Source organism: Falco punctatus (genome assembly GCF_963210335.1).
Source record: "Falco punctatus genome assembly, chromosome: 11".
NCBI lineage: Eukaryota > Metazoa > Chordata > Aves > Falconiformes > Falconidae > Falco > Falco punctatus.
In genome coordinates, this window is record NC_137591.1 from 16,408,297 (window position 1) to 16,421,390 (window position 13,094).

General features: G+C 35.4%; 1 protein-coding gene across 2 annotated transcripts in view; it reads left to right on the forward strand.

Annotated features, from left to right (window-relative positions):
* Positions 1-13,094, forward strand: part of PRKACB (protein kinase cAMP-activated catalytic subunit beta) — a 74,260-nt gene that overhangs the window by 48,803 nt on the left and 12,363 nt on the right. For both annotated transcript variants that reach the window (XM_080406565.1, XM_080406564.1), the window contains exons 2-5: positions 6,745-6,806; positions 7,732-7,860; positions 11,503-11,601; positions 12,658-12,740. In XM_080406565.1, the coding sequence (XP_080262691.1) occupies positions 6,745-6,806; positions 7,732-7,860; positions 11,503-11,601; positions 12,658-12,740 (373 nt within the window). The remainder of the gene's footprint in view (positions 1-6,744; positions 6,807-7,731; positions 7,861-11,502; positions 11,602-12,657; positions 12,741-13,094) is intronic.

Genomic DNA, 13,094 nt, shown 5'->3' on the forward strand with positions numbered 1-13,094 from the left:
AAAGAATAAAAGATGGAAAGGCTGAAGATAGGACTTGTAAATAAAATTGATTTTATTATCTCTGATAAAAATAGAAGGAAGTCAGTTTTGACTGGTAGTTCTATGCAGTAGAGTACTGCTCAGAATTCAACAAAGAATAGGTATTATCTCTGATAGCTGGAAACCTGGCTCCTGTTTTGGTTTGTCCAAATCTGTCACATCTCTTGTGCAGGCTGTTGCTGTCTTGCCAGCCAAGGAAAGAAGTGAACATTAAGTAAGACTTCAGCTTTAATTTACAGCTTAAAATTATACCCTGTAGCATTGAAAACTAAAATAAAATTAAAAAAAAAAAAAAAAAAAAAAAAGCTGGGCTACTTACAGAGCTCTTAACTGTTGCAGGTTTGCTTTTATGAAACTGACAAAATACTGTCTAGCTCAAGGCTTCAAAATTGTGGACGGGATTAAAAGAAGATTTTGCCTGTTTTCAGATTTTGAGTTGTAATTTTGTAATGGATAAGAACAATTTGTATTTTACACTTACTGCATGCTGTAAATCAGTTCCTGAATATGCTATCCCAAAAATCGGATCCTAGTGTTTTCTTCTAGTCTTTAGGCAGTGCAGCTGTAATTTGGCTTAATTTATTGTTTATCCCTTTATTATTATTATTCCTCTCCCTTTTTCTTCATGTTTTTTCCAATCCCTTGTCTTCTCCACTTCTTACCAGTCCTTCCCAGTATTCCATAGAAGTGTTTGCAGTGTGCAGTTAGATTATTAGTGCTTCCATTTTAATAGCAAACTTTTATGCAGTTGTTAATTCTTACGTGATCATTCCATTACTAAGAACTTTTAGGTTTTATATTCCAACAAATGTCTTTTTCAGAACTGCTCCATATGTTCTGGGTCTTGTGGGTTGGTTTTTTTTAACTGAAGGAAGGTTTTTACCCATTGCAGCTGGTAAGTTAGTTTGCTTTGCATCACCTGTTTTTATCATAATTGGTGTTTAAACAGAAATACAAGATCAAAACCTTGCTCTCAAAGTCAAAAGGTTGATAAATGGGATATTAAATTGATGCAGAGTTATTAATCTAACCTTAGTTGACTTTGCAACTCTTAGAGCAGAAACCAGGAAAAGTCATAGCTGGTCAGTTTTTCATGGGAGGGCCAGTGTGTCTCACTGCAGTGTTAACACAAGATGGACTTGAACGGTGCCAGGCTTATATCACGTTGGAGTTTTTTTTTCCCCCACCATTTTCACATTGTGAGAAACAAAGTGTTTTGTTCTTGCTGATGGTCTGTTTCAGTGCTACCATTTTAGTTTGTGTTTTGAAGTGTTTCCCAGCTATTAAACTGTTAACTGGTGCTCACACTACTTCCTCTGAGTGTATATTATTTAACGGTTAGTTGTGTTCATTTTCAAACTTACCAGCACAGAGAAATCTTGTTGTAAGCCTTATGATGTTGTTATTGCCAATCAAAAGAGAAATTTAAAGACATTTAAGATGACAAGTTGAAGGTCTAAGAATGGGACTTAGAATTTGAATTGTACACTTCTCACTTGCTTCTGAAATGTGGTACCATAACCACAGGATTCACTGAGGCATCTATGTACATCTCAATAATGGTAAAGGCTGTAATTGTTTTTATAAAAATGAAATATACATATATATTTACCAGAATATCTTCATACATACTCACTTTTCCATTAAATTATTTTTGGAGATTTTAATGAAATAGCCCACTTAATTACAGACTTCAAATGATTATATTATGGTTTTGGAACAAAAATTGAATTGTATTTTGATAAAGGGCATTTTAAATACCAAGCAGAGATTGGCATTTAGCACAGCAGATGGGCGTTTGTAGTGGTGCCCAACGTTTAGACTTAATCAGTTTAGTTGTTGCTTTCTTGCCATGAATCCCATCCAAATACTTTCCCCGTGCTCTCCGTGCCCCCCCCCCGCCCAATAAATATTTCTGGCTCGCTGGTTCTTGTGGGAGATGTGCTTGAGAATAACAAATACAGTGCCTGTGGGAGGTGGGAGAAAGGCAAAGTAATTCATGGTAACTCTTCAGGACTCTCCATCTGTGACCCCTCTCCCTCTGCTGTCACCGCACCCCTGCAGCTGAGAGGTCCTAACCCTTTTTTTTTTCAGGTGCCTTCCTCTGATTCACTTGCTCTTAAAGTGTGTTTCGGGCCAGGGTACTCTTTATAGTACGTGAGTACTGTGCCCTTTGTTAACCATTTTTTCTATAAGCCTGCTGACTTTCCATACAAGAGTTAATCGATAAAACAAACAGAAATACTGTGTGAATGTATTGCTAGATAGCTGTCCCCTGCTGTTTGGGGGTGGGTCCAGGGGATTTTTGGTTTTGCTAGTGGTATTTTTCATGTTTGGGGTTTTTTTTTGTTTTGTATTTACTGCCATGGAAGGAGGTATTACTACCTAGGAACCTCTGGATCTTGAGTTCCTCTTCCCGTAGAAATCTCTTCCAGCAGACTTTCCTGCTGACCATCGTGTTGCCTTGGTTCCGAGTACAGCTCTCCACAGGCCAAGTCCCATGCCACCTGTGATACGCAAGAAGATGGCTTGTGTCTTGTCCAGCTGCGGGTGTATCTGTAGCATTTCTTCTGACCAGGGTTTGAACTGAAGCAGGTGGAAGAAATAAAACTGCCTGAAATCTTCCAGTTGTGACTCCTCAGCCATTACCTGACTTTTTAATACCTTTTTGCATATCTCCCCAGATACTCTACTGTATGCTTTGGGTGTCTGCATTGCCTAAAACTTGCTTCCTCTTCCAGTGATTGCGCTTGCTGGTCATGAAGAGCTAGGCTTGCACGGTGTGTTTGTGCTTACCCGATCTCTGGATCACTGGTGCATCCTCCCCAGTTCCAGCTGCTGTCCTTCCTGACGCGTCCAGTTGTTTTGACCACGGCTGTGGCCCTCGTGCCAGTGCTGTTACTCATGCTTTGCTCTCTCCTTCCAGCATCTTCCTTTCTTGAGCAACAGCTTTTCCCCCTTTAGTTTCAGCCTCCTTCACTCCAACTTCTGCTGTACCAGTGAAACCAGTCTGAATAGGGTTTGTTTGCTGGTCTTTGCATACACTCTTTGCACCCTCGTCTTCACTTTGCTGAGCCATATATGAGTGATCCTTGCTCTTCAGTGTTTATGGGAACCAATATATCAACATCTCTTTCCTGGATTCTTTTTTTTTATTTTCACAGTCTTACAAAATTAAATCATACTTGTATGGTGACCATACAGGATTCCTGTATGCATTCCAGTTTGTATACAGCAACTTCAGCTGTGCAGTTTAGACTTTTCAGGGGGGGTTGTGGCTGCTGTTGGGTAACAGGACTGAAATTTGATTGTGAATTTTTTTTTTTTTGGAGACTGTTTGCCATTTCTGTGCTATCCACCACATGCCATGCAATTCACACATGCTGTCTTTTGCAACAAAGTGCTAAGTAGTGGGAAGATCACCCGATTACAGGTTTTATTGTGTTCCAGCATGCTGCGATGAAGATAGATATGCTTTTGTTAGCAACAGTTCCTTGGATGTGTGTGTCTTGGAATAGATTAATTATTAAAGATGCCAACTTGATCTCCTGAAGTTTTGTAAGCTGTGCTTATTTCTGTGATGCATCGTCTTTTTTTCATACTGAATTTAGCTTCCTTTGGGTTTTTTTCTCTTTTCTTTGCTCAAATATTCTGTGACTTAGCATGACTCATTCTGTCTGTGTGGGAAAGGGCTGGTTTATTACAGGGCCTGTTCTTGAGTGGGGAGGGGAAAGGGTGGAATGTATTTGTGTTTTCTATGTGTTTGTTGTGGAAATGCATAAAACTTCTTTTCTTTTCTTTTCTTTTTTTTTTTTCTTTTCTTTCTTTCCTCTCTTCATCATCTCATCTGTGTGGGTGAATGTTCCTGCAAACCCTTGGGGAACCTATAGAGACTTTTGGTATGCTCATTCCTTCATTAGTGCCCAAAGTCACAGATGCTACAAACAGTTTAAAAGACTAGAAAAGCAAACATAGTCACAATGTAAGGTGTCTAAAAATGTGCACTTGAGGAAATTTCTAAGTCTAATCATGTAATAAACCTATTTGTTTGCATCATCACAATAATACCAATGGCCACTACAATCCAGTTGTTGTAAATTTTGATTATGCACCTGAAAAGTAGAAATCAAATGTTCTCCTGTAGCAAGAGTTAATGTCTTGTAATTGAGAGAGAATTTTCAAAAGTACTTCTCCTGCTTAGAATTCTAAGTCCTATTTTCAGAAGTGACTGAAGTGTATGCATTTAAGTTGCCTAAATTATATTTGAAATCACCTGCTGATAGTGTTTTGGTGTTAGGAGCCCAGGTGACCTCTGAAAATGAGAACCAGGCACAATTTGACCCACTTTCTCATTAGGAAGAAAATGTAATTCTAATGAAACATGCCACAGAACATTAAATCATATTTAAAAGATAGTGATTTAAAGATAAATGAGCATCATTAGGTAGCTTTATTTTGAAAATATGCATTCAGTGCTGCTTTCCAAGAAAAAAAGAGCAAAAGTGAAGTAGAATTATGTTGAAGTTTTGTTGAAGGAGAGCTTGTGGCTTATTGATATTCTAGTAATGAGAGATTTTTCTCCTGCTTCCACAATCTGAATATTTCCAGTTGGGTCACATTTTCCACAAACAGCATTCCTTATTCTATAAGTAGAACAAAGATGACTACATATAAATGTCATTTTTAGAAATACTGAATAATTATATTTCAGTGCAAAACGTGGAAATTTAAAATATTTATTTATACGAACAATGAATTTAGCATGAGGGATATTTAAGATGTACTGTAATAACATAAAAAAATGAGACCAATTTCATGTTTTGGTTGTGCTATACAGTGTTAAAGTTAACATTAATTTCTAAGCTACAGCCACGTAAGTTTGAAGGCTCGCATTTTGGTAATCTTAATGATCATCTTAGGGTTTTTTTCTTGTCATTAAGAGTTCATGCTAGTTTGACATAAATTGATGTTTTAAAAACTTTATCAGTAGTCATCACTTTATCAAGTCATCTCTGTTCTCCTAATGGAAAAAGGATCATCAGGCATTAATTTGGACATTGTTAACTTCCCTTTTTTGTGTTGAGAAATTATTTCACGCCACAGGAAATCCTGTCCTTTTCCCGAATTAGGATCATTAAAAGTCATTACATGAGTAACCCCCCTAACTTAAAAACAATGGAAATATTTTCCCCACACAGGATAAATATGTCAAACGTTTTTACTGATTACCCACTAAAATACTTTCAACTCTCAGTGAGTTTTAATACGAATTTAAAAGTTCCTTTGATATAAACTGTGTTCTTCCTACTCTACTTAACCATAAGTTTAGGGTAATAAATATCTTCCTCCTATGATATTGCTAGTTTCTGTTAAAACAAAATTACTTGGTGGCTATCACTTCTCTAACCATGAAGTCCACAAGAATTTTTTGACATTTTTTCTGAAATTTTCATGTTTGCTGCTCCATCAGAGCCAGTGTTGGTGGGAGCCATAAACTTGCCTTGAGTATTTTGTGATAGTTGAATTCCGTAGCTCACTTGAGAGGGGGAAGGAAAACAAAAAAATGCAAGACCAGCATTCTCCAGGGCTGCCATTGTTTTTACTGCTGCTGTAACTGTACTTGTAGTAGAAGAGAATTTTTTAAAAGTTCCCTGTGTAGACACTAATATTCTCTGAAAAGAAGAGTACAGAAAAGTTTGATTAATCAGATGGTTGTTTACAGCCCCTTAGAAACCTAATTTTTTTATGACCGTCAGAAGGTAAAATACAGTTGTGAAAATGTGTATTTCTAGATACAGACCAGAATAATCTTGGCATGTTGCTGAGTATTTTCATAAATTACTTGTGGCAGAACATCATAGTACAGAAAATCCACTGTTATTATCGTTGTATTATGTGAAATGATTCAGAGAACACAAAGCCAGTATGATATTTTCTTTTTGATTCTGTTACTCTTTCAGAACCACGACAATGTCTGAAACACCTCCCATTTTGACTGTGCATTAAGTAATCTGCATTGATCTGGCTGATACGTGATATTAAAAAAAAATTATCTGAAAGATGATCGGAACAAAATATGTTGGTGTACATTTTGAACAGTCATCCAGAATTCTGCTACTATACATTCCTTCAATTTCAGTGGGAAATTGAGATTAAAATACATATTCTGTGACTCTGGGCATGCCTAATCTGCAGTGTTGTTGTAGCCCTGTGCTTTGTCTTTGCAGTAATGCTATTCATTTGCTACTTGAGCTTGCAAACAGCCTTTAAATAAAGGTGATGAGGGGAAAAAGCAATGAGATTGACATTACGCTCAATCAGCTGAAAGAAAATGTAACTTATTTTACCAAAATAAATAAATAGTCTTAACTTTGTGGAATGGCTATTTGTATATGTCAGGTGTTCGTGTTTTTTCCCAGTCAAATTAAGAATGTCTTGCATCACCTTAAAGCCTGCTTGCGTATACAATATTGTGAGTTATTAGAGCTGGTGTAGTTTAAGTAATTTGTGTAGAATGATGTAGTTACTCCAGAAAGCTTAAAGATCACCTGGAGATATTGTAGAAGTTCTAGAGGCATTGGTGCTTGCTTTCATACATGGTGAAGTATTACAAGTTGAAGAAAGAAGTTGATAATAAAGTTTACATATTTTGTTAACAAAGCATCTCCATTAATTAAAATGTGCTTTTTTTGTGTGTGTTTTCAGTGAAAGAGTTCCTAGCCAAAGCCAAAGAAGACTTTTTAAGAAAATGGGAAAGCCCCCCTCAGGTATCAGTCATTTAAACATTCAATAGTTCTCCCTGTTGCATTTTTTCTATAATGTTATCAGTGTGTTACTAGTTTGCAATGAGCAGTGCAGAAAACATAAATAAGTTTAATGCAGTTTTTAATGTCAGTTTTGTCATTGAAGTTCATCAGCAAAGACTCTTGGGTCTTCTCCAGATTTGAGCTGATGAAATGCTCATACTGAACAACAGCTTTCTCTTACTTTGAGTGATGTTCACCATCAACATGACAAGACTCAAAATCTACTGGCATGCTTTAGCTGGCTTTTTATAACAATAAGCATTGGCACGTCTGTAATTTAACCTGTTAATAATTTTCCACATGGTTTTAAGGGGAATTAAGGGTATTGAGCCTACTGCATAAGGCTTGGGGGTAGTTTAAGGAACTTGATGGAGAAAAACCTTCTGAAAATTGAACTTGGGGGTTTGGCTTGTTGGGGAAGGGTTGTCTTTAAACCAGCATTTGAAAAGATATGGTAATGAATATTTGAGAAAATTTACTCAGTGATATGGTCTCTAGACAAATCACATGTAGAACTGTCTCTAGAGCTTGGGGTTTTTTGCATTTTCCAATATTCCTGTTTGTGAAGCATGAGGGGGTTATTTATCTGTATGTTGAATTCATGATCTGTTTACTGCTAAGTGTTTCTTACTAAGCTTGTGTCATCTGTATGGATAAATTACAGAAATGTTGATACAATTCAGTTAAGTCTTTTTCTGTTTTAGAAGTAATGTAAAATTTATTAAAAATTGACAGGCATGAAATTGTAACAACAGTATAGTTGGCTGTAGTTGTCCTCAATAAATGTAGTTTCACTCAATTTTCTTTCATAAATTCAATTTATACAGTTAAAATTGTCTTTGGGTATTGGATTGTAAATTATGTTATTATATCCTTGTACATGTAGAATACTGCTGGCCTAGATGATTTTGAGAGGCAAAAAACCCTTGGAACAGGATCATTTGGGAGAGTTATGATGGTGAAACATAAATCCACAGAGCAGTATTATGCTATGAAGATACTGGACAAACAGAAGGTTGGTGTAATATATAGTGGGTTTTGTGGTACAAAAGAGTTTGATGTAGACAAAGATCTGGTAACTGTGGCTAAACTGTGTTGCACTTACTGTGCTTTTGGTTATCACACTTGGATACTGGTGATACTTTTAAACCCTTGACTTTGTCTTATAGCAGATTCAATTGCTGGGTTTGCATAGAATTCTTACAACCACCAATAACATAAATGGCAAGCTGAAGAGGCTGGAAGTAGTATCCAAGGCATTAATAAAATGTTACCAATTAGATTCTTTGCTTAGCTTTTGTAAGGTGGCCTATATATTATTTGACAAAAGCAAAACGTAATGCTGTAGTTAAAATAAATAAACTTTTCCAGGGTAGCTCAGAATTCTGGAAGACTCTCTGGATCAAATTCTCAAAATTTTCACTTATGAACCACAATTTATTAAATAATTTGCATGAATTATTTCTTTTCCGTTCTTGATCCCATGAGGTACTATTTTTGTGTGCATAATTGTGTAATAATCCTGTTGCATCTATAGTAACTGCATAGAACAGTAGTGTGTCTCTCGGAACAGCTGTCACACAATAGTTATTTTCTGTGTTGAAAACTTAAGCGCTGTAGTCTGAATCTGTATTGTTGCTCCAGCCTGATTGTTTTTAGCAGCTTATTACTCCTAGATTGTAAGCTGCATCATGTGATAAAGTTTAAATTTTCAATAAAATAGAGTTCCAGAATTAAGAAGTATTTTAAAGGAATAATTCATCAGTACAATTAGTTTTTAATGGTTTTGAGAAGTTTTTCAGAAGTACATTATTTAGATTAGTAGATTCTAAAGTCCCTGATATAAGAGTCAGTCTTACTTTGTAAGGCACTATACATAAGTTTGCTGATGTATAACAAAAATCATATTAAGAAAACATTAATCTGACACAGAGAACTTAATAGTCAGAAACTGACAAAATGAAAGTCGGCATTGACTCAATGTGGGCTCTTGCACTTAGGCATTATTATATTCTTCAGTAATTTTATATAATGAAACTATGGCAGTGACATAATGAAATTGTTTTCCTGGAGTTGCAGTTCCCATATTTTTTACAAGTGATTTGGGTTCCTGGACCTTGAATAGTGTGTCATTTAATTAAAGACTTGCCTTTTAGTGTCAATTCTGGGATGATTTTTTTACTTGGAAAAGCTCAAATCTTTGCAACTTCAGCATTCTCCTATAACAATGGTTTCTAACTATTACTTTAAAATAAAAATCCCAATTAAATTTAAAAGACTTTCCAACATAGTACAACTGAAAGACAGCCCAGACCATTTTCACCCATGTGGAAATTTACCTTGTCATTACCTCGGTATGGTTGGTGGCATCTTGCACGGAGTGTTGCTGTAACACGAGGTATGATGAGCATTCCACTACTGCATGGGGTGCATCAAATTTCAGGTTTTTAAATGTTTTTCTTTGAACCCTTTTTCATGAATAGATGAGTCCTTGTCAATTGTCCTTGTCTCCACTGGAGAAATTTAGCAATTTACTTCAGAAAGCTGCCATAACAATAGTCTGAGGATTTAAAAAAATAGTAATTCATTAAACTCATTGCTGCCTCTTAGTCTAAAATAATTTGGAAAGTTATAGTTACAGAATTATCTGGGAAAAGCAAGAATTCGCACTTTTAATGATTGCAGTGGACTTGCAGTAAAAGATTCACAGGATTAAAGATGTTTCCATTCAGGTGTCAGTCTTCTATTAATTAATTTGATGGGTTTGTCTATAATCAATTCTTGAAGTGTTCCTTTATGAAATAACACATTTTTTCAACTCAGTTTAGCATATATAATTATATATCTGTGTTCTATTAGAAATATATTAGTGTTATATTAATAATTTGTATTAATTGATCAAAAAATAGGAGATGAGTTTAGGGAGAGTGTATTTCTATCACTTCCTGTATTATAGAAAACATGATGTCTGAAATTAGACAATATGCAGGCCGCCTATAATTTTTCATTTACGTTTTAATTGAAACAAGAGAAGAAAGTGTATTGTGTGTCCCTTTGTTATCCAATCTTACGCTTGGTTCATCAGGACACGAAAAATAAATAAAAAAATAGATTTTGATGTAGCCAGCAGTTTTGTGTGTAGAGCTGTTGCTCCTAGTTTCATGATGTAATGGTTTTGGGGAAAAAAATTTTGTTAACAAAAGCTCGGACATAAACAAGCTGCTGGAGAATCTGCTATTACCAGATATCATTTGATCTACAGGAAGCTGGCACTGGACGTGCGCTGAGCCTGAGCTTAAATGTGAGCAAGTCTGTGCAGAGTTACGTCCAGTTTGATGCTACAAAGCGTTAAACAGCAGCTTCAGTCTGGGGTACTGCTGCCATCACCCTCCAGTATCTAACCAGCCAAAGATGCAGGAAGGGTGGTGAAGTCTTGTCTAGCATTGCAGCAGAACGCTTCACAATATCAAACTAAAACCTTATTTGTTTGCTTTAATGGCTGAGATAATTCCAGTACCATAGCTTTCTAGGAATGAGGGGCATGCTTCCCACAAATGAGCTGATTTGAGCAAAATTTTTGTTTGGTCCCTAAAGATCTGTGGTTCAAAAGAGATTTAATATTTTTAAAACACTCTTTATTGTATGATGTCTATTTCAAAACAGTAGTGTTTTTTTAATAGGTACTACCTTCTGCATCTAAAAGTTACACCAACCCTGACTGAAATGTGTTTAAACATATCTTGCTTATCTGTTACTTACAGCCATTCAATTTTTTTTCTGAATATCTAATAAGAGACTTGTTTTGATCGCTCGTACATTTTCTCTTTGTTTCAGCAGGGGGCAGGCAGAAAAAGTAAGTTTACTTGGAAGTCATGCCATTCTCAAAGTGAGATACAGATAAACTGTGCAACAGGGATTAAGTAAAGTGGAAAAAAACTATTTATGCAGTGTTGGGGTTTAACACAAGGAAAACAATTGTTAATTACTGAAAAAGCATTTACCAGAAATCTGCCACTTACTGCCCTGTTAGCAACTTAACATTATAATGGATTCCAAGAAGGTAGCATTTGATTATAATTTTTTTTTAACAATTTTGCTAAGCTATTTGCTAAGCAGAAAAGCAAAAAACATTGAAAGGTCTGACAGAAGTAGGTATTGTTTATAAAAATGGAAATTTTGAATTTGTATTCTCCTTAGTCTTCTCACTAATATGTGAGCTATGTAAAATAAGTCAGTTTACTGCTGTTCACACATAACAAAATTCATAATTAAATGTCTGACACAATTTCCTGCCTTTCTTGGCAAAAGGTGCACAGATCAAATGGATTTTACTGAGTTGTCATCTTGCTGCAAAGGTATCTCCATTACAAGTGCAAGCAATACTTAAGAAAATGTAGATGTTTTCCTTACTGATTCCTATACTTGGCATGTATTAAGAAACACTCTGCAAACCATATTGTATGAGTATTACTCTTTAAAATGTTGTTAGACTTTTTAATCCTTTCCCAGCACTGTTGTTGTACTAGTAATCCATAAGGTTTTTCATTATCTGTAAAGTTACAAGCTTACTTTCAGCTGATTTGTTTTACACTGAAAAATTTATCAACAACTATAAAGTGTCGTACTTCAACTGAAGATAGTTTTTTTTCTGTCCTAGGTCGTCAAACTGAAGCAAATAGAACACACACTGAATGAGAAGAGAATATTACAAGCAGTGAACTTTCCTTTCCTTGTAAAACTGGAGTATTCTTTTAAGGTAATTTTTGAAAGCATTTGTTTGCATTTCAGGGAAGTTCATGCTCAAACTTGAGATATTAAAACTTTTAACTTCTACAGTATAGAAGATTTTAAGTATTTTTGTTTTCAGAGATGCTTTGTTTGGCACTGTTGCTAGGTCTTGAGCAAGAGTTCCTGCACTTGTGTGCACGGTTGCACACACCCCAATTCAACAGGTGATGACTGAAGGGACGTCTCCAAATAAATAAATAAATAAATAAATGAAATTAACCTCTTAGAGATTTCCCTTGTTTTGGAGGGAACCTGGCTTTTGTACAGCAGGGAGCTTTTTGGCATCGTTCTGTCTTTGAGAGAAACCAAAGGATGCATTTCTCTAACAATATATGAAATGGTAAATTGTAACTGTTCTGCAGATTTTTTACTTGAGATTTATACCTGAGGCAGGTATATAAATATCTGCCTAAATAAGGTGTGTATATATGCCTGTCATTAAGACAGTCTTAACTGTGAAGGAGAGAACTTTGAGGTTAACTTTTAATTTCGGGACAGTTATGTGCTAGTCAGTCTGTAAACAAATTAGTATTTTCCTAATGTAGAGTGCAATTATATATCCTCTATGTATTTTCTTTGTTATTTTGTTTCTTTTTAATATCATTTTAAATGAACAAATGTGTTCTACGTTAATCTTCACGGTTCTGAAGTTTGGGGCTGGGGGTGTTGGAGACAAGAATACCTCAGGCTGTTAATTCTGAACTTCTAGGACTGCAAGATCTTGTCTTGCAGTAGGCATCTTATCCTGTCTTCCATCAGGTCACTTACTATTCTGTATCAAGAGCTCATTAATTATCTTTATTCAGATTTACTTTTAAGAAGATTTCTTGAGATATATGATGCTCCTTTTCTCACATGTCTGCACTTCTTCAAGAATTTCTACCAATGTTGCTTTGTATTTGTTAAGGTCATTGGATGGCTAAAATTTTTCATTTTCATTCTTTGATAAAATACACTCTATGTAGGAATTAGAGAGACTTATACCATGCCTGATATGTATTTGTGTGTTTATATGCTTCCTTAGGACAATTCTAATTTATACATGGTAATGGAGTATGTTCCTGGTGGTGAGATGTTTTCACATCTAAGAAGAATCGGAAGGTTCAGGTAAGAGTATTAATGACACAGTTCCTTTAAAAAAGCTTACGTTGCTGATTTGGGAAGAGGGTTTTATAAAATTTGTTACTATTGAAGAAAAATTTGTGAAGGGATAAGTGCGTTTACTTTACCTCTCTTTCAATGGACTTGAACTAGTCATGCAACAAAACCCCTGTAATTGTAATCTTATTTTTCAGCCAGTTAATGCAAGCATTCATGATATATGCATGACAGAATCTTGGAATTCCTATGCATATTGTCATCAAAATTGATGATGTTTTCTCAAAGTAAAATTTAAAATCTAAGCTCTATATTGTGTGATATGGTCATCTTGATTTGCATGTGTATTTAGCTGCAAGACTT